The sequence below is a fragment of the Microcaecilia unicolor genome, chromosome 8 (genome assembly GCF_901765095.1).
Source record: "Microcaecilia unicolor chromosome 8, aMicUni1.1, whole genome shotgun sequence".
Classification (NCBI taxonomy): domain Eukaryota; kingdom Metazoa; phylum Chordata; class Amphibia; order Gymnophiona; family Siphonopidae; genus Microcaecilia; species Microcaecilia unicolor.
Window position 1 is genome coordinate 210,745,299 of NC_044038.1, and position 22,653 is coordinate 210,767,951.

Genomic DNA, 22,653 nt, shown 5'->3' on the forward strand with positions numbered 1-22,653 from the left:
TTCCAGTGCTTCCTTTCCATTTATTTCTTTTCTTTCCTCCTTTCTTCTTCATTTCTGGTCCTCCGCAGACTAGACTGTACAGTGGATCCAGCTTCTGCCTATTTTCTCCATCCATGTGCAGTTTCTCTCCTCACTTCCTTTTCCCTCATCTAATCTCCTTCCTCTATCTTCCCTCCATGTCCAGCATTCCTTCTCTCTCCCTTCCCTCCCCTCCATTCATGTCCAGAATTTCTCTTGCCCTCCCCTCCATCCATGTCCTGAAACTCCTCTCTCCCCTGCCCCTCTCTATCCATCCATGCCCAGCAATTCTCTCCCCTGTCCCCCTCTACCCATCCATGCCCAGCAATTCTCTCCCCTGCCCCCCTCTACCCATCCATGTCCAGCGATTCTCCATCGCTCCCACCCTCCCCTCCCGCTCCCATCCATCTTTTTGTATTACCTCCGTCAAAGCACCGCATTATTTAAAGCCCTGCTGCCTGTCTCCAGCCTTCCCCTGCTTGATTCGTGATGATGTTCCTTCCCTCAGTCCCGCCTTCGCGGAAAAAGAAAATGATGTCAGAATGATGTCAGAAGGCGGGACTAAGGGCACAAACTCATCAGAAGCAAGCAGGGAAGGCTGGAGACGGGCAGCAGGGCTTTAAATAACGCGGCGCTTCGACGGAGGTAACACAAAAAGACGGATGGGAGCGGGAGGGGAGGGTGGGGGCGAAAGACATCGTTGGACATGTTTGGGAGCGGGAGGGGAGGTAAGCATGGCCTGTGATGGCGCCCTCCTGCCATGCTTACCTCCCGTATTGGAGCCGGCTTGCCCCCAAGAACAACCGGCTCGCAAGAGCTGTCAAAATTTAACAAGCGGCTTCTGCAATTTGAAGCAACAACCGGCTCCAGCACACCACTGCATCCAGGGTACAAAAAGGTGCTCTGGTTGAGATGCTGATCACTGGAGGTATTAAGGCATGACACCTCCTTAATTCACCCAAGGGTTGCTTCCCCCTCCCTCTCCATTGAAAACGAAACTGAAAGGGGATACCAGGCTCTATGAGGCCTTCAGTTGTTATGGGTATTCTTAGCAAAGCATATACCAAATCTTAGGAATAGCCAAGTGGTTAGAGCAGTGGACTTTAAACCAAAGAACTGAGGTTCAAGTCCCACACTTTAACACTTTTATTTATTTTGTTATTGTAAACCCTCCAGAAACACAAAAATACCTACTATACCTAAATATATAAGCCACCTGCAAGCTTGAAGGCTATTGAAGTGATGTACATTCAGGTACAGTAGGTATTTTTCTGTTCCTGGAGGGTTCACAATTAGAAAATAAGAGTTAAAGTGGGATTAGAACCTGGTCCCTTGGATTAAAGGCCACTGCACAAACCACTAGGCTGCCCTTCTGCTCTGCAGGGATACATGTGGAGTGGAGGAGTGGCCTAGTGGTTAGAGCACTAGTCTTGCAATCCAGAGGTGGCTGGTTCAAATCCCTTGTGATCTTGGACAGAGAAATATCCAGAGTACCTGAATGTAACTCACCTTGAGCTACTACTGAAAAAGGTGGGAGCAAAATCTAAATAAATAAAATATGCATGGCCATTTTTCTAAGAATGCTGCCAGACAGATGTCCTTGTCCCTGCTTTTTTGCCATCATATGTTGGACGTTCCAGTTTGTATAATGGCTGTTCATGCTGGACCTCCACAGCACATGGATGTCCATCTCACCTATTTTTGAACACGAAATCCTGACATTTTTCCTGTTGGAAAATACACGTGAGATGGACGTCCGTTTTGCAGGTCTCCATTTTGACCTGGATGTCCTTTCAAAAATGCCCCTCCATGCTAACATCTGTTTTATAGGTTAGCAGGAAGCACTTGCACTTCCTTCTCAGTGACAGGTGTTAAGGAAAATTATTCTAATGTTTATGTTTGTTTATGTATTTATATCCTAAATTTATCCAAGGCGGGTAACAACACACATGCATAATAGGAAAAAACAAACTAGTAATCAATACAATAACATCAGTCCCGCACAAGTACATCAGCAAAGGACACCAGAAAGCATGAAAAGGAGGTTCATGCTATGTCTTGGATAAGATTAGACAGAAGGGTATGTTTGGTTGGTCCTCAAAGTATTCTGAGCTTACAAGGAAGGCAAACCTCTTTAGCTCACTGTGGCATTGCACATACCTTACTGGAAAATGACAAAAGCAATCTAGGAAGAGATCTGGCTTGCAGGTGCTGTAATTTGGCAAATGCAGCTTCTTCAGCTCACAAATCAAAAATCTCTCAGATAAGAAATCAACAGGAGAAGGTAGGGAATGAATGCATAATCCCTTCCAAGTTTCGGCTTGCTAGTGGAGGTGGAAAAACAACCAAGCCTTCTGTTTCCAGGAAGATTAAGATTGGAAATTTGAAAATGCTCATTCATAGTGGGAACTGAAGATGCGGCGTGAAGATCGGTATGTGCTTGGCATGTATACCAGAGGCTTGCTACACTACAGTAGGAAGCGAAAACTGATATCTAGGATGGGTCTTGCAGCTCTTATTAGCTGTTATGATCTGTACTTAAGGAGGGTAATGTTATAAAACCTACAACGTAGGTGCACAGAAATCTAGTGCCTATTTTTCTGAGATAAATCCTATTTGTCTTCAAGAATAGCAGGGATAAAACATCAAATCTCTAACAAAAGCCCAATGCCATATGTTCTCAAACAACTGTTAGTTATACACAGCAGGCTGTGTATAACTAACAGTTGTTTGAGTACATATGGTGTTGGGCTTTTGTTAGAGATTTGACACTTTTCTGAGATATACACATGGGTGTTCCTAGAGACCTAGTCTGGGTGGAACTGGAGCTGAGTTTTGATGCACGCAGTTCCTTTATAAAACATCCCCTGGATTCTATATATGGCGTGCCGAGTAGAGCGCATAAATATGTGCATGCGGCCAATATATGTGAACTACTTAAGTAACGAGCCAATTAGTCTTGATGATTGGCCAATAACAACCAATTAGCACTAATTGGGCATAATTGGAATTTACATGCATTTCTTTTCAGGCATATTCTAAAATGCGCTGCACGTAAATTCCCACACGCGCAGCCAACAAGGGGGCATGGTCATGGAAGGAGTGTGGGCATGCCAGGCATCAATCACATCTATGCGCATGGTTATAGAATTTGGAGAAGCGCACCTAGATTTAGGCACAGGCATTTACACCAGCTTTTCACCGATGTAAGTGGCTGGGCCTAAATCAAAGCATATTCACCCTATGTAGACGCAGCTTATAGAATACTGCTAGGCAGGGGCGTATCTGGACTTCGCTGGTAGAGAGGTCCAGAGCCAAGGTGAGGGGACATTTTAGCCCCCCCCCCCGGCACTGCCGCCGCCAGAACTAGAACCACCTCCAACAACTGTCGCCCGACGACCCTCTCGACCCCCCCGCCCACTGTCGCTTACCTGTGTTGGCGGGGGACCCCAACCCTCGCCAGCCAAAGCCGTCATCCTTTGTTCGTTTGTTTTCTTCTTTCTGAGTCTGACTCTGACGTCCTGCAGACATCCTGCACGTTGTGTACGTGCAGGACGTCAGAGACGAGTCAGACTCAGAAAGAAGAAAACAAACGAACAAAGGATGGCGGCTTTGGCTGGCAAGGGTTGGGGTCCCCCGCCAGCAAAGGTAGGCGACGGCAGGTTGGCAGCAGGAGGAGGGGTTGCGAGGGCCGTCGGTAGGGGGTTCCAGGGCCAAATCTACGGGGGCCTTGGCCCCCATGGCCCCATTACAGATACGCCCCTGCTGCTAGGCGTGTGAATCGGACACATATGGAATCCAGCCTTATATGTGTAAATTTGTGGGACAGCATTTCTGTACTACTGTTTATAAAAGTAAATATGTGCATTTTTGAACATTTTATAGGTACCCTGGTGTAAAATTACACTCACAAGGACAATTTTGAAAAGCCATTTACCCAGGTAATAGGGTTTTTTAAAATATAGACTGCCCTTTTAAAGGGTAAAAGTATGCACATTATTTCACAGTGTTCGTACATTTATGAACACATTCCAAGGGACAGAGCTAGGATAGTGAATGCTCAGCTTATGTAGATGTGTATTTTCAAAATTGCATGTATTAGTTTTCAGGAAAAGAAAAGTATTCACAGGTAAAGCAGGTGTGGATCTCTGCAGGCTTTGTTTTCCTTTAGGCCATTTTCCAAGCTATGTATGTACTTTCCCTTTAAGAACTGTTGCCTCCTGAAACAGTTTGAAACAGACAACATGGAGGAAGATCAACAGGCCAGCAACTAGGGAAAAAAATGATCAATGGACAGGATCGGAGACATGCCAGTGTCAAGACTTTTGTCATGTCAATTCAGCACAACTTGATATAATGTTCCCAGATTTAGGCTCTAAGTTTAGATTTTTGATAATCAGAAAAGAGTTATGTTTTCTTATCAGTTGATTATTTTATTGGTAGCACAAAGTATAAAAAAAATCTGGAAAACAACATTTCACATAAAACCAGATAATTACAAATAGAACTTCAAGAGAGCATTTCAGTTGAAAAACAGACCAGCCTGAATGCCCCAAACCAAGTGTCCATTAGGATCTCTTTTGTTTTGCTATTCAGTTTGAATCATTAAGTACTGGATGGAAACCTGTTTCTTTCATAGTTTACCTATGTTAAATCACCATTTGAGTTACAGATGTCTTATTGTGGCCACCTGTGACAACTGTACCAGCAGTAGTCTAAACTGACTGGCTGGGTAGAAAGAATACCACAAGACTAACAAATATTTAAGGATAGGTCATTTGAGGCCTACTGAGGCCTATTCCTCAGCCAATATTAACACAGTGGCACTCTGTAGCTCCCTCATTTTGCATACTTAAATCTTTATTAACCTGATAAGAAGAGGTCATTTTTAACCAACTACCTTGCCGGTTTTCTAGGGCCATATTTTAATCTTTGATAAGATTGTCTGGTTGTCCCTTTCTACTTCCTGCACCTTTAAACTTGCACACCCTTATGCTAGAATTATCTATGGTTGTCTGGAAGCTACATGAGTGGTAGCTATGTAAATAACACCAAATCTTGTTTGTGATCTTGGGAACATTGCATGCCACTGCTCCCACAGCCTGACCCATGTGGCATTTTTGCTGTGAAAGAATCCCCAGAACTAGGGTTACCATTTTGTGTCCTCTGAAAAAGAGGACACATGTCACGCCCCCCTACCCGCCTCATGGCCCCCTTCAGGTCCGGGTTCCGCCCCTATTCCCCCCCCCCCCCGTCACATAGTCCTCTCCCCCCCATCACATACTCCCCCCTCACTTACTATCTAGCCCTGGTGGTCTAGTAGCGTCTTCTCTTCGGGGCAGGAAAGAGCCCCCTCTTTCCTGCCCGGAGCGCTGCCTGCCCTTGCCTGCTGCATCCTCCTCGGTATGGCTGGGGATTCAAAATGGCCACCGAGAGTTGAAGCGGCCTCGCGAGAGTTCAACTCTCGGCGGCCATTTTGAATCCCCAGCCAGACCGAGAAGGATGATAGACAGGGGAGGCAGTGCTCCGGGCAGGAAAGAGGGGGCTCTTTCCTGCCCCGAAGATGTCACTAGACCACCAGGGAACATGGTAAGGAAGGGGAGGGGACGGGAGACCAGGTCACCAGACCCACGGCGCCGATCGCCCGCCCACACGCCCACCGCACGCACGCGTCTTTTCACGCCCACGTTTGTCCAGAAATCCAGACAAACGTGGGTGCGGGCAAAATCCGCCGGACGCCCCGGACATGCCCTCAAAAAGAGGACATGTCCGGGGAAATCCGGACGTATGGTAACCCTACCCAGAACGTTATGATCAAATAGCCTCCTATTCCACATAATTTATAAACTGTACGCTTACCTTTAAATTTCTTGAAAGCAAAAACGGACGGTGAGCGCCAAAAACTCTACACCAGCTGTTGGGGTAAACATATTGACACTTGGCTTCATGTTGACAAAAAATAAATTAACAAAGAAATTGAGAGAAGAATATTGGCAAAGAAAAATGTATATGGAAAATTAGCATTGAAACGCTAACTATAGTTAAAAAAAAACAACCCTCATACAGCTGTATTTTATTCATAACATCAATATCTTGAACTGAAGACTGGATACTGTCTAATAGTTCTTATTATTCAACTTATGACAGCACTGAAGAGAAGAGGGACTAGCTTGGTGCTTCATACAGTGCTAATCGCAGCACTGGGCCAAGAACCCTGAAGTCTGATTCACCATGCTTTACCAAAAAGCCCAAAACTGGCCAGGTGTGAAGAAATGACCTGAAATTGCTGAAGGGTAGAGAGAGCTCTCGTCACTGCTCCATCATTGCTCTGAATTGTTGTGTTTTTGCCGACAGCACGTTGGCTCGCTCCTGCAGTTCCTGCATGGCTTCCAGGTTTGGATATTGTACTGCAGCTGTTTTGGTGGCTAGGGCAAGGTTCTTCAGCAAGCTACAGAGCTGACTGCTAGAGTGAAGGATTTCATTCCGGGTATCGTTTCCCTGAACATCCCGACAGAGAGTGTCTACCAGCTTCTGTCCTACCATAATGATCAGTTTGCTTTGAGTTATGAAGATTTCAGGTGGCTGTTTGCTACTTAAGCTGCTGTTAAATACATTGATAGCCTTCTGCAACGCACCAAAATATAACCTGGCATGGTCTGACAGAGAGTGTTTCACTGTTGAACCATCCTTGCTCTTTTTCATCATAGGTGCAGAAGAGGCCTAGGAAGTAACACAGCAAGAGGTCATGATAATCAACAACGTGGTTTATAAAATAATGTAAAAAAAAATAAATAAAAAAGCACACCATCAACTGTTAGCATTATTAACAATACTGTTGTTATTAAGTACTATTGAGTTGGTGTCAACTCATAGTGACCCTCTGGAGCAGGGTTTCTCTGCCCAGTTCTCAGCCAGTCTGTTTTTTCAGATATCCACAATGAATAGCATGAGACAGATTTGCATACTAGGGAATCCATAAATGCACATCTTTCATGCATATTCATTGTGAATATCTTGAAAACCAGAGTGACTTGGGATTCCCCGAGGACTGGGTTGAGAATCCCTGCTCTGAATAGTTGCACTGGATTTAAGAGACATGGAGGGGCATAATCGAAAGGGGCGCCCAAGTTTTCCTGAGGGCGTCCTCGCAGGACATCCCAGTGAAGGGGCGGGGAAACCCGTATTATCAAAACAAGATGGGCGTCCATCTTTCGTTTCGATAATACGGTCGGGGACGCCCAAATCGCGAAATTTAAGTTGACTTTAGAGATGGCCGTCCTTAGAGAAGGTTGTCCCCGAAAAACCAAATGCAAGCCATTTGGTCATGGGAGGAGCCAGCAGTCGTAGTGCATGGGTGCCCCTCACATGCTAAGACACCAACCGGGCACCCTAGGGGGCACTGCAGTGGACTTCATAAATTGCTCCCAGGCACATAGCTCCCTTACCTTGTGTGCTGAGCCCCACAACCCCCCCCCCCCCAAAACCCACAACTGTACACCACTACCATAGCCCTAAGGGGTGAAAGGGGGGCACCTATATATGGGTACAGTGGGTTTGTGGTGGGTTTTGAAGGGCTCACATTTACCACCACAAGTGGTAAATGGGCCTGGGTCCGCCTGCCTGAAGTGCACTGCACCCACTAAAATTGCTCCAGGGACCTGCATACTGCTGTGATGGAGCTGGGTATGACATTTGAGGCTGGCATAGATGCTGGCAAAAAATATTTTTAAAAGGTTTTTTTTGAGGGTGGGAGGGGATTAGTGACCACTGGGGGAGTAAGGGGAGGTCATCCCCGATTCCCTCCAGAGGTCATCTGGTCAGTTCGGGCACCTTTTTGAGGCTTGGTCGTAACAAAAAAAGACCAAGTAAAGTCGGCCAAGTGCTCGTCAGGGACGCCCTTCTTTTTTCCATTATCGGTCAAGAACGCCCATGTGTTAGGCACGCCCCAGTCCCACCTTCGCTGTGCTTCTGACACGCCCCTGTGAACTTTGGTCGTCCCCACACCGTAGCGAAGGCGGGGCTGGGGCATGATTAAGAGATAGGCGTCCTCGGCTGATAATGGAAAAAAGAAGGGCGTCCCTGATGAGCACTTGGCCGACTTTACTTGGTCCATTTTTTCTTGCGACCAAGCCATGAAAAGGTGCCCGAACTGACCAGATGACCACTGGAGGGAATTGGGGATGACCTCCCCTTACTCACCCAGTGGTCACCAACCCCGTCCCATCCTAAAAATTAAACATTTTTTTTTGCCAACCTCAAATGTCATACCCAGCTCCATGACAGCAGTATGCAGTTCCCTGGAGCAGTTTTAGTGGGTGCAGTGCACTTCAGGCAGGCAAACCCAGGCCCATCCCCCCCTACCTGTTACACTTGTGGTGGTAAATGTGAGCCCTCCAAAACCCACTGAAACCCACTGTACCCACATGTAGGTGCCTCCCCTTCACCCCTTAGGGCTATGGTAGTGGTGTACAGTTGTGGGGAGTGGGTTTTGGGGGGGGGGGGGCTCAGCACCCAAGGTAAGGGAGCTATGCACCTGGGAGCAATTTCTGAAGTCCACTGCAGTGCCCCCTAGGGTGCACGGTTGGTGTCCTGGCATGCCAGGGGGACCAGTGCACTACGACTGCTGGCTTCTCCCATGACCAAATGGCTTGGATTTGGTCATTTCTGAGATGGGCGTCCTCGGTTTCCATTATCGCCGAAAACCGGGGACGACCATCTCTAAGGTCAACCTAAATGTTGAGATTTGGGCGTCCCTGATCATATTATCGACACGAAAGATGGACGCCCTTCACGGAGTTGTCCTGCAAGGACGGCCCCAGGAAAACTTGGGCGCCCCGTTCGATTATGCCCCACTTTGTGAAATAACACAAGGCCCTGCAAAAAGACACCCAAAACCTTTACTGAAAACTTACCACACCATAACAGCCCTAACCCACCTATGAAAAGACAGTGCTATAAATATTATAATGGGACCTAGAGAAATGTTTCCCTAGGTGGTCCTGGAGTACCCCCTTGCCATTCAGGTTTTCAGGCTATCCACAATGAGTCTGCATGAAAACATTTGCCTGTAATGGAGGCAGTATATGCAAATCAATGTCATGCATATTTATTGTGGATAGCCTGAAAACCTGACTGGCAAGGGGGTACTCCAGGACTGCCCTAGAACACAAAACGTATTACCCCATAACAGCCTTAACCCACCTATCAGAAGACAGTGCTATATATACTACACTGGGCTCTGGAGCACCAATAAACCTACGACTGGTAGCGCTATAGAAATGATTTATAGTAGTAGTAGTACTATTGGGAAACTGGAACAAGCTGCACTGTTACACATTCCTACACAGATACTACATGCTAGCAGAATCGTTCACCTCAGTCACACATGCAGAACATGGACAGACCCTCATATATATAACATAAGAGTAGCCATACTGGGTCAGACCAATGGTCCATCTAGCCCAGTATCCTGTTTCCAATGTGGCCAATCCAGGTCACAAGCACCTGGCAGAAACCCAAATTGTGACAACATTCCATGCTACCAATCTAATGCAGAATAGGGAGCCACAAAAAAAAAATGAAATAGAGGACCCCCCCCCCCCACCCGCCCAAGGAAGCCAGACTCTAAACAGTGCAATACTGGTTAAAAAAAGAGACAGAAATGCATTTTCTCCTGTACTTTGCAAAATAAAATTAGAAAAAATGTACATTTTACAAAGCAGGTACGTACATCTCAGTCCTTACAAAGTATTAAATAAAAATAATTTTTTCTACTTTTGTTGTCTGGGAATTTGGATGGTCCCAGTTTTTTTTTCATGTTCCATGAGCCAGCCTTACAAATTCTTTTCCAGGTTGGTCTTTCCATTTCTTCTCTCACCTCTTGTCTTCTTCCTTTCCTTCTCTACATCTGCCTCCAAGTGCACCATCCTTTTTCCCTCTGCACCACTATTTATCCTGTCCAGCATCTTCTTTCTGTGTCCCTTGTCCCTATCCTACTCCCAAGTTCAGCAACTGCCCTTTCTGTGTCCCCATCTCCCCCCTTTTTCACCATTGTCCCCCATATCCCCCTTCCAGTGGTGCCCCTCTATCTCCTCCTCCCCTTTTCAGTAGTGTCCCTATCTCCTCCCCTTTCCAGTAGTGCCTTCTCTGTGTCCCTATCTCCTCCCCCTTTCCAGTAGTGCCCTCTCTGTGTCCCTATCTCCTCCTCCCCTTTCCAGTAATGCCCTCTTTGTGTCCCTATCTCCTTCCCCCTCCTTTTCAGTAGAGCCCCTATCTCTCCCCCTTTTCCATAGTGCCCTGTGTCCCCATTTCTTCTTTTTCTAGCATTGCCTCTTTGCTTTCCAATGTCCCTACCCTCTCCCTGTCCAGTACTGACTCTGTGTCCTTTTCCTTCCTTGTCCAGCATTTACTATATCCTTCTCTCTCTCCCCATGTTAACCTTCTTCCCCGTCTCTTTCAGCGCTCCCCATCCTCCTTAGGGCCACATATCTCCCTGGCCTGCTCCCATGGTCCATCCTCTGGCAGCTGCAAGAAGGTTTTAATAGTCAGGAGACCAAGTGATGTCAAAATGTTAAAACCAATTAGGCCAGTCTCAGTTTCCCCTTCCCCACACAGCTGTCATCGCCGTACTCTCAAAAGAAAGCAAGCAAACCTATGAGTTGCTGCATCCACGTTATCACTCTTTATTATTGGTAGCATTTGTATTTAATCTCACTTATATTTTCAAACGTCGATTTGGGCAGTATACGGATGTACACAGAAGAAGTATAATAACAGAATAACTTTTCATAGGAAGAGTAGTAATTTGTTATAAATCGTAATTAGTGTGTCATTTAGAGGGGCAGGATATAGGGACACTCTAGCATGTGTTATATGTAAGCCACATAAGTACATAAGTAATGCCACACTGGGAAAAGACCAAGGGCCCATCGAGCCCAGCATCCTGTCCACGACAGCGGCCAATCCAGGCCAAGGGCACCTGGCAAGCTTCCCAAACGTACAATCATTCTATACATGTTATTCCTGGAATTGTGGATTTTTCCCAAGTCCATTTAGTAGTGGTTTATGGACTTGTCCTTTAGGAAACTGTCTAACCCCTTTTTAAACTCTGCTAAGCTAACCGCCTTCACCACATTCTCCGGCAACGAATTCCAGAGTTTAATTATGCGTTGGGTGAAGAAATATTTTCTCCGATTTGTTTTAAATTTACTACCCTGTAGTTTCATCGCATGCCCCCTGGTCCTAGTATTTTTGGAAAGCGTGAACAGACGCTTCACATCCGACTTTGCTTGGGATAATGTGTGATATAAATGTAAAAATAAAAATCCTTTATCCTCCACGTTTCAAGACACTGCCTATCCTGCTGGATAGTGATGGCACAAGGAAAGCAAGTTTGGTCCAGTGAAGACTAACTCAAAATAACTTGTTCCTTAGCTGGGCCCTAGTATTACCATATTAAAAATGCAACCATGCCATGCCTCTGTGGCTATGTTCCACTAATGTTAAACAATTAACTGGATTTCTTGAAAGGATTATATAAACGTAGGATGCATGACTAGGGACACAAACAAACACTTATTTATTCAATATCACAATTCCTCATGTTCAGCCACAAAACAACGTTGTTAGGGTGGATAGTGTTCCTTTTATTATCGACCAGATAAGAGTTTTCAGCTTTGGCACAGTATAAGTCATCATAAGAACAAAATATAAGAAAACAAATGGACTGCATTATAGGCTTATAGCCCATTTATATTTAAACAAAAGAGATCTGCATGAAACAAAATATTTAATTTTATTTTGACTTATAAAACCGCTTGCCCCTGAAACACGTTCAAAACAGAATAATCCATTTGTGTATCTAAAAGGTACCCTTCTACAACACAGATGAAGATGTGATTCCATGTGCCCCAATGAAAGGAGAGTTTAATTCTACTTCCATTTAATTTCAGTATATTCTATCATCTTTATAACTAACAACAGGCTTCCCAAGGCAGATTACAACAACAATTAAAATGAACCCATCAGGAAACAGGATAGCCTCACTGAAATCTGGACATCTGTATAGAAGAACAGTGAAGAAAAATGAGCACAAACTAGAGTTTATAATTGCTTTTTCTACCAGCATTAATAATTTTTGATGTTGTTAAAATGTGGGATACAAATGCAATAAATAATAATAATAATATTCAACTTTTATTTCTTTACTCCTCCAGCTTTTAAGGCACTATCTATCCAACCAGCTTATAATCGAAAGTAATCGCCGGCTATTTCCCGACGCAAATCGGGATATGGCCGGCGATTTCGCAAAAGCGGCGAAAAGCGTATAATCGAAAGCTACATTTGTGATAGCTTCGCTGCTTTCCCTTCGCCTCGCCGGCGAAAGTTGAAAGGGGCGTGTTGGCGGCGAAGCGAAGGCCGGACATGGGCAGGCTTGGGCGTGGCTACCAGATGGCCGGCTTTTGCGGATAATGGAAAAATAAAACTCGGCGATAAGCAGTATTTCGCCGGGTTTACTTGGTCCTTTTATTTTCACGACCAAGCCTCAAAAAGGTGCCCCAACTGACCAGATGACCACTGGAGGGAATGGGGGATGACCTCCCCTTACTCCCCCAGTGGTCGCCAACCCCCTCCCACACTAAAATTATTAAAATACAAACCTTTTTTGCCAGTCTGTATGCCAGCCTCAAATGCCATACCCAGCACCCTGACAGCAGTATGCAGGTCCCTGGAACAGTTGTTGTTGGTTGCAGTGGACTGCAGAAAGGCAGAGCCAGGCCCATCCCCCCCCCCTACCTGTTCCACTTGTGGTGGGTAATGTTGAGCCCTCCCAAACCCCCCAAAACCCACTGTACCCACATGTAGGTGCCCCCTTCAGCCCTTAGGGCTAGGGTAATGGTGCACACTTGTGGGCAGTGGGTTTTGGGGGGGATTTGGGGGACTCAGCACACAAGGGAAGGGTGCTATGCACCTGGAAGCTAATTTGGTTGTTTATAAAAGATGTTTGAAGTGCCCCCTAGGGTGCCCGGTTGGTGTCCTGGCATGTGAGGGGGACCATTGCACTACAAATGCTGGCTCCTCCCACGGCCAAATGCCTTGGATTTCGCCAGGTTTGAGATCGCCGGCAGTTTTTCCATTATCGTGGAAAAACAAAACTGGCGATCTCAAACCCGGCGAAATCCAAGGCATTTCGCCGGGCCAAACCGTATTATCGAAAAAAAAGATGGCTGGCCATCTTTTTTGAAAATACGGTTCCGGCCAGCTGTTGCGCCGCCACCAAAATAGATCGCCGGCGATTTATTTCGCCGGCGACGTTCGATTATTCCCCTCAAACTGAAACAGCTTTAGCATTATTACAGATGGACCAGCAATAAAGAACGACAACATGTATGCAGCAGAACATAAGTTTGCTTGTTTTGAACAACAACAGCTGCGCGGGGGGGGGGGGGGGGTGGAGACAGATTACCCAAATTAGCTTCACCCTCTCGTCTGCCCGTCTTTCCCATCTGCATGGTCACTTTTTACTTCCCTGAAGCCTTCTCCCTCCTGCACCGGCGAATCGATTCACAGTCAGCCTTCTGCCAGCATCGGGGCCTCTCCTCAGGCACGTCTCGCCTACTCTAAGCAACTTCCTGTTTTCCGCAGAGGTGGGACGCGCCTGAGGAGAGGCCCCGACGCTGGCAGAAGGCTGACTGTGAATCGCCGGTGCCAGAGGGAGAACGCTTCAGGGAAGTAAAAGTGACCACGCGGACGGGAGAGCGCGGGCAGAAGAGAGAGGAAAAGATTAAAGACTCAGGAGGGAGGGAGCAGAAAAAAAAGTATTTATTGGCTTGAGGCGCATAGGCGCCATTTTTTCTAAACAGCTGTTTAGGGGAGCGACCGCTCCCCCTGCGACCAACCAAGCTACGCCACTGCCTTGAAAGTGAAACTGAAAGGAGATACCAGGCTCTATGACAGCTTCAGGTATTATGGACATACTTAATAAAGCAGGAACCAAGCTTGAGGAGTAGCCTAGTGGTTAGCGTAGTGGCTTTAAAGCAAAGGACCCAGGTTCAAGTCCTAAATTCTTTTTCTTGTTGTATCGTGAGCCCTCCAGAAACAGGAATATACCTACTGTACCTAAATATATAAGCCACCTGCAAGCTTGAAGGCTATTGAAGTGGTGAACATTCAGGTGCAGTAGGTATTTTTATGTTCCTGAAGGGCTCACAATTACAAAATAAGGACCGCTTTTACTAAGCCGCGTAAGCATCTACGTGCACCCAACGCGCGTCAAAATGAACTTACCGCCCGATTACCACGTGGCTGTTGCGGTAGTTTCATTTTTGGCTTGCGTCCGTTATGTGTGTCTGAAAAATATTTTTTATTTTCTGCAGTGCTTAGCTGACGCAAGCAGGTCGTTACCGCGCAGGTTCCTTACCGCTAGGTCTATGGCTGGCGGTAAGATCAGACACCCAAAATGGATTGATTAATTTTGCCGCACGTCCATTTTCGGGGAAAATTTTAAAAATGCACTTTTAGTATGTGCACAGAAAACTATTTCAGCACACGCCCAAAACCCGCATCTACGCTACCGCAAGCCACTTTTTAACACAGCTTTGTAAAAGGACCCCTAAAAGAGTTAAAGTAGGATTTGAACCTGGGTTCTTTGGTTTAAAGTCCACTACACTAACCACTAGGCTGCCCCTCTGCTCTGTGGGGATGTCTATGTGGCCGTTCTTCTAAGAATACTGCCAGACAGACGTCCTTGTCCCTGTCTTTTTTCCCCAGTCATATGTTGGACATTCTAATTTGTAAAATGGCTGCTCATGATGGACGTCCTCAGCACACGGGCATGCATCTCACGTATTTTTGAACAGGAGCTCCTGATGAACTACCTGTTTGAATATACATGTGGGATAGACGTCCATCTTGGATGTTATGAGCTGGATGTCTCTATTCTGATTTGGACGTCCTTTTGAAAATGCTCCTCATGCCACTGCAGTAAAGAGCAAGCCAACGACATGCCTTCAAGCTGTCAACGCTGGGACTCCTCACACATGCTCAGTGCTAGCATGAATTGAGCATGCACAAGGAATCCCAGCGTTGGCGACTGAAGACATGGCAGCAAATTTCTTTGGCTGATGGGGGTTCGGCATCCCCGCCAGCCGTTTAAATGGTGCTGCAGGTTTGGAGGGGGCCATTAGCCCAAAGTGTGGGCCCCCCCCCATGGCTATGCAACTATAATAATCTATTAACAATAAAATATGCAATACCAAAGCAATAGCAACAATAAACTATAAAAGAATAAAGCATTCTGTGGGAGTACAAAGACCTGTGCTCAGATTACCACCATAAATGATGAAAAGCTTGTGTGCCAGGAGCGTAGCCAGACCTGCCATTTTGGATGAGCCCCAAATTAACCTGGGTGGGCCATTCGTTCGTTCCCTCCCCCCCCCCCCCCCAGGCATCTGCGTCTCTCTCCCTCCTTGGCCTACCTGGGCAGCACTTTCTCCCTTCGCCATCCCCTCCCGAGTTTTGCGTTTCTCCTGCTCTTCTGCCCGCTCTCCCCGTCCGCGTGGTCTGGTCATTTTTACTCCCTGAAGCGCCGTTCTCCCTCCAGCACTGGCGATTCCCATAGCCTTCTGCCAGCGTGCGTCATCGGGGGCGGGGCCTCTCCTCAGGTGCGTCCCACCTTTGCAGAGTAGGCGGGATGCGCCTAAGGAGAGGCCCCGTCCCTGACGACGCACACTGGCAGAAGGCTATGGGAATCGCCGGTGCTGGAGGGAGAACGGCGCTTCAGGGAGTAAAAATGACCAGACCACGCGGACGGGGAGAGCGGGCAAAAGAGGCAGGAAAAGATTGGCACCTCACTTGGGTTGGGGCTTGTTAGGGTGGGCGGGCCTGAAGGAAAAGTGGCTGGGCCTGGGCCCGTCCAGGCCCGCCCGTGGCTACGCCCCAATGTGTGCATAAAGTACCTGCAATTGTGCTACTGCTTTCTTCCTGGCTTTTTCTTGACTTGAAGGATTTTCCAGCATCTTTTCCAAAGCAGGTGTTTTCTGAAAAGTGCAGAAAATTATTCCAGCTTAAGAAGACCAACAAACTGATTCATACAACCCCACTAATTACTGAGATTTGCATTTTTTCTTAATTTATTTAAAATATTTTTACACTGCCTTCCTTAGCAAAAACACCCAAAATGGTTAATGGTAAATTAAAAATACAATAAAATCAAAAGAGTGTAACAAATCACACTGAAAAACAAACGAAAAGGAAGTGAGAATAGGTAAGCCAAAGCCCTGGAAACCCAATATCCAGTCAAAACCAAAAATACAGCTTTTAAGCTTTAAGTTGTGGGCTATATCAGCCCTTTGAGAATCACCATATTTTCGTACTTTACCCAAGAATGCTTAGGTTTGTGATCTGACTCCAACTGAAAGACTACATCACCAAATAGGATGGTATGGCCCATCTTGTCTGTCTATTCACACATCCTGCCAGGACCTTTATAAAGCGTAACTCTTGGAAGAGAACCCCTTTAGAAAAAAGGGACACAGATGTACTACAGATGTTTCGCATAACTAGGCAAGATATAATCCATAACCAATATGTAACAAATTGTATTTCCAACATTTAACTCCTATTGTAAGCCACACTGAACCCGCAAAAAGGTGGGAAAATGTGGGATACAAATGCAATAAATAAATAAATAAATACTACTTATCATTTCTATAGCGCTACTAGATGTACACAGCGCTGTACACTTGAACATGATAATTAGGACAGACAAACAGGACAAATAAGAGATAAGGGATCTTCCCTGTGTTGATCTGTGTATAATTAAGAAATTATGATTACTATTTTATTTTCTGTTGGGAAAAGTAAACGGTTGCTTCTTTAATTTGGGGGACGGGTGGGGGGGGGGGGAGAATGAAGGAAGTTTTCTCTTGTGTCTTTGGGCTTCCAGCCTCTGTTTAGTTACAGCACCAGGAGCCTTCGTTTGCAGCCTTCATTTCATATGGAGTTCATTAGATGTAACACGTATAAACAACCTGTCCAGGTAAGTTTGGAAATTCTTTGTGATTAGATTGTAAACAGCCCTGATGGCTACCATAGGGCAGGGTATCTGCATATATTTCCAGAATACTGCAAATACTATTTTGTTTAATATTTTGTATTATTTTGCTGATCCTTATTTTGATTTTTTTGGTACATAATTCCCAGGGGTGCATGTAGTATGCATAATATCACCAGTAACAGATGTACTGGGGGAGGCAGCTGGTAGACAGTGAAGGGGTTCTTCTCAGCTCCATTCAAAGATGCCTCTACTATCCCCCCCACTTTTTTTTAAAAAGTGATGCTCCTACAGGGAGAGCCATGTCCCCTCTGAGCTGAACTAAATATCCAGTGGCTGAGGAAAATTCAGAGTAGCTGTGAACATAGTTAAACTACAGGCGAACAAGTAGGGAAAACACGCAGCTCATGAAATTCATTCCAACCTCCCTGTGAATGTTTACGTATGTGTTTGTATCTGTAAGAAGTGCTCACAAGGTAATGTAACGGAAAAAGTTTGCTCACATCAACTCAGTCTTTTGCTTGGTTTGGTGAAGAAAAATATTTGGTCATATAACTCAGTTCTTAAAAGGAACATTAGTTTTATGCCAATTTTTTTCTTCATAATTATATTTTTTGGTTAAATCTTTATATAAAGTACAGCATCTTTTTATAACATTGTCATTTTTGACTTTTAGAATTATTCTGATACCCATAGTTCATGAATGAGGTGTTTTTGATGTAACCTCCATTTACCTTTTGTCTGGGCGTTTTCACTGCTTTGTCTTTGTGCCATTTACATCATTAAGGGGTCCTTTTACTACTTACTACTAATAGCATTCATATAGCGCTACCAGACGCACGCAGCACTGAACACCTGACATAGAGAGACAGTCCCTGCTCAAAGAGCTGACAATCTAGATAAAACAGACAGACAAGACAATAGGGGCAAGGGAAATACAGGGTAAAGAGGAACAGGGGAGGAGGAGGGCAAATGAGTAGCGGTTAGGAGCCAAAGGCAGTAGTGAAAAGGTGAGCTTTCAGCATAGATTTCAAAACAGGTAGAGATGGAGCTAGATGTATGGGTTCGGGAAGACCGTTCCAGGCATAAAGTGCCGCAAGATAAAAGGAACGAAGTCTGGAGTTAGCGGTGGAGGAGAAGGGGATGATAAGAGAGATTTGTTCAGAGAGCGGAGTTCACGGGGAGGAGTGTAGGGAGAGATGAGAGAGGAGAGGTAATGAGGGGTCATAGAGTGGATGCATTTAAAGGTCAGTAAGAGGAGTTTGAACTGTATACGGAAGCGGACAGGGAGCCAGTGAAGTGACTTGAGGAGTGGGCTAGTGTGGGCATAACGATTCTGACGGAAAATAAGTCGAAAAGTGGCCTGTGCTGGTGTAGACATGTGTATTGGACGCACGCAGGTCCATTTTTCAGCACACCTGCAAAAAAGGCGGGAGGTTTTTTTGGCTGAAAATGGACATGCGGCAAAGTAAAAATTGGCGCACATCCATTTTGGGCCTGAGATACATTGACAGCGGTAAGGTCTCATGAGTTAACCGGGCGGTAATCAGTACGCATACAATGCCAGTTACCATCCAATTAGTGCCGCACGACAGAAAATAAAATATAGTCTCCGGCATACGTATCACCCAGGCCATGCGGTAGCCAGGCAGTAGATCCAAATTGGCGCATGTTGGGCGAGTGTAGGCAGCTATGCGGCTTAGTAAAAGGGCCCCGAAGGTGTGCTAATGGATTTAGCAAACGCTAACAAATTACTGTGTGTATTGCCATGCAGCCCACAGATATATAATGGGATGCGTGGCATTTAGCGCGTGCTAAATCCTAAAGGACTCCTAAATTATTTATTTGAACTCTACTTCTGCTGTTGCTCATCTAACTTCTGCTGGAGGTTTCTTTCAGTTGCCTACCAACCTTTTGATTTTCTCACATTTTCTCTCAGCTTCCCCCTTTTGCTTCCTTCAATGACCCCATTGTCCTTGAACTTTCTATTCTGGGGAAAATGTTTCCATCTGGTGTGTTTGTGGCACCTGCTAGATATTTGAATATTTGTACCTTTCCATCAGTCGCTGACTTCTTTGCTTCATCCTTATGCAACAATGGAGTCAGCTTTTTCACAATCTCATCTTTTTTCTGAAAAATAAAATCTAGGAGTTGATGCTGTATTTGATACACATAAGCCAAGAGATTCCATGTGCATTACAACCAGTAGCATTATAGAAATGATAATTGTAATAATAATAGCATTACCAAAGTATGGAAATGTAATACTGTACTTTGGCTTTTAAATTTAAGGATGCTGCTTTTGCTTCACTTTAATGACATAAACTATTGCACCACTGATGTCATCACAGATGTTATACACTGAAATATAATGATATCATCAGATGTTAATCTTTTTTTTTTTTTGGGGGGGGGGGGGGAAATGGAAGTTGGTGCTGCAGTTTTGCTGTGATTTTTGAGGGGTATGTTTGATTTTTTAAAAAAGAAGAAGAATGTATCAAGATTTAGATTAATCAAGCAGACTGAGGGCATGAATCACAAAGGCTTTTTCTCCTATTCTGTGTCTATGGAAGAAAGAATTTTAATGGCTTGGCCACCAAATGTCTGTCTGATTTATCAGTGCAACTTAATAGTAATTCAGACATAATTCATTTTGCATACATTTTTTCTTTAGCAGTATTTTAGCAATATGTTTGGCCTGCCACCTAGCATCAGTAAAATTATCATAAACAGCATGTGAAACCTCTCCCATGGCCCAACGCTTATGCAGATCCATCCACAGCTGCCATCCTTTAATATGTCATTGCTGTTTAATGACACAGGAATACCAGTGCATCATTTAAGAGGGACCTTCTGGCTCAGGGGCTGATGCACAAAAGTCCCTGTAAAGCACCGCTCGCTATTTCCACATTGGTAAAAATTACCAAGGTGGAAATAGTGAGCGATGCACAAAAAAAAAAAAAAAATTGCATGCAAATGAGCTGTTCGCAAAATCAGCGAGCAGTTCTGTAGGGAAAAAGCCAGTCGCTAAGCTGCACGTGCGCAGAACAGTCTCCTCTGCGCATGTTCAATGTGCTACCCAAAGCTTTCATACATGCATACAAGCTGCATGTATGAAAGCCGTGGGTAAGTTTTTTTTTTTTTTCAAAACTGCTGGAGTGAGCTGTGAGCTCTTGCCCTCCTCGCCTGGCCCGTGATGGGATACGTGTAGACAATTAACGGTGAGACTGCAGCACGGGGAATGGGCTTAAGTAGGAGCTGGGCTGTAAAGGGCTAGCTTTCAGCAAGTTGCAGATTTTGCGATTCTCCTGTTTCACCCTTCTCTTTCAGCAGCAAGTGATAAGACATAGAGGGGCATAATCGAACGGGGACGACCATCTCTAAGGGAGTCATTCTCTAAGGACGTTCCGGCGAAGGGGCAGGGAAACCCATATTATCGAAACAAGATGGATGTCCATCTTTCGTTTCGATAATGCAGTCGGGGACGCCCAAATCTCAACATTTAGGTCGACCGTAGAGATGGTCAGCCTTAGAGATGGTCGTCCCCGGTTTTCGGCCATAATGGAAACCGAGGACGCCCCTCTCAAAATTGACCAAATCCAAGCCCTTTGGTCGTGGGGGAGCCAGCATTCGTAGTGCACTGGTCCTCCTCATATGCCAGGACACCAACCAGGGACCCCAGGGGGCACTGCAGTGGACTTCACAAATTGCTCCCATAGCCCTTAGGGATGAAGGGGGGCACCTACATGTGGGTACAGTGGGTTTCGGGTGGGTTTTGGAGGGCTCACATTCACCACCACAAGTGTAACAGGTTGGGGGTGGGGGTGGGGGTGGGCCTGGGTCCGCCTTCCTGGAGTGCACTGCACCCACTAAAACTGCTCCAGGGACCTGCATACTGCTGTGATGGAGCTGGGTATGACATTTGAGGTTGGCATAGAGGCTGGAAAAATGTTTTTTTATTTTTTTTTAGGGTGTGAGGGGGTTGATGACCACTGGGGGAGTAAGGGGAGGGCATCCCCGATTCCCTCCAGTGGTCATCTGGTCAGTTCGGGCACCTTTTCGAGGCTTGGACGTGAAAAAAAAGGGACCAAGTAAAGTCGACCAAATGCTCGTGAGGGACTCCCTTCTTTTTTCCATTATCAGCCGAGGACGCCCATCTCTTAACTACGCCCCCGTCCCGCCTTCAATACACTGCCGACACGCTCCTGTGAACTTTGGTCATCCCCGCGACGGAAAGCAGTTGAGGACGCAAAAAAATTCGAATTTCGATTATGCCGATTTGAGCGACCTCGGGAGAAGGACGCCCATCTCCCGATTTGTGTCATAGTAACATAGTAGATGACGGAAGAAAAAGACCTGCACGGTCCATCTAGTCGATAAACTCATATGTGTATACCTTACCTTGATTTGTACCTGTCTTTTTCAGGGCACAGACTGTATAAGTCTGTCCAGCAGTATTTTCCGCCTCCCAACCACCAGTCCCGCCTCCCATCACCGGCTCTGGCACAGACCCCGTATAAGTCTGCCCTCCCCTATCCTAGCCTCTCAACCACCAACCCCTCTTCCCCCCGTCACCCAATTTCAGCTAAGCTTCTGTGTCGGAAGACAGGCGTCCTTCCCTTTCGAAAATAAGCTAGATAGGGTTGCAGTTCCCATCCTCTTGGCTTTTGCTTTGTTTAGTTTTGGCTGGGCTGGAGCAGGATTTTGTTGGTCCCCATTACACGTGGACATGATGATAAATACAGCATAGATAGAAAAGTGACTGCTGCTGTTACAAAATGTAGAAGTTTCCTGATTTGACAGGTGTTCTAAAGTCATAACCCCCCCAGATAGGATCTGCTATGGCTGCTCCAGACCTCTCGTAAAATTTCTGTCGCTAAAGGTGGGGGCCCTGTCTGTGCATTGCTCGGGAATGGTTGTGCATCCCTTAGAATCCACATTTGAATTCTAAAACATTTAAATACATTAGCATGTGATTCCTGTTGTCTGCTGCTGCAAATGGTAAAAAGCCCGCAGAGCCCCTTTGTGCATCTCCCACTCAATAACTTGCTCACCAACTGGCTGTAACCGGTCAAGAAAGCACGATGCTGGCCCAGTAAGTTTGATACCTCTCAGAGTGATTACACTGGTTCATAGTGAAGAAAGATGACTGTGGTAGCGGCATAGGCAGACTCAGGTAGGTATCCATAGGGCAGTGTTAGTTACTGGCTTCATAAAACACAAGGGTGAATTGGGATTCATGACTGATTTGGGGGGGTGGGGACATCTCTTCTCTTGCACCTCAGACCACACACTGCACCAGCCTTCCCAACCCAGGAACAGCTCCCAATGTGGTCCTTGGAAAAATAAATATGTTAAATATTTGCCCATCCCTATCATAATGTCATCAGCTTAGATTTGATTCTGAGTGCCTTGGGTTTTCTTGGACAGGTGCACATATTAGTAGACCTACTTGCATACTGGACCTTCTGGCATTACTACCTGAGGAACCCAGGATTGAAAGGGAATAGCAACTTGGAACTAGCACTCACCTCTTCCAGCCAGAGGCATAGCCAGATCTCCAATTTGGGGGGGAGTAATGC

The 22,653-nt window shown here is 45.8% G+C and overlaps 1 protein-coding gene across 1 annotated transcript in view; it reads right to left on the reverse strand.

Annotated features, from left to right (window-relative positions):
* Positions 1–5,783: 5,783 nt before the first annotated feature.
* The window catches only part of CASS4 (Cas scaffold protein family member 4), a 153,748-nt gene continuing 136,878 nt past the window's right edge, over positions 5,784–22,653 (reverse strand). The window contains exons 6-8 of the mRNA XM_030212640.1: positions 19,124–19,201; positions 15,975–16,055; positions 5,784–6,738 (exon numbers count right to left, since the gene is read on the reverse strand). Of these exons, the coding sequence (XP_030068500.1) occupies positions 6,328–6,738; positions 15,975–16,055; positions 19,124–19,201 (570 nt within the window). The 3' untranslated portion in view covers positions 5,784–6,327. The remainder of the gene's footprint in view (positions 6,739–15,974; positions 16,056–19,123; positions 19,202–22,653) is intronic.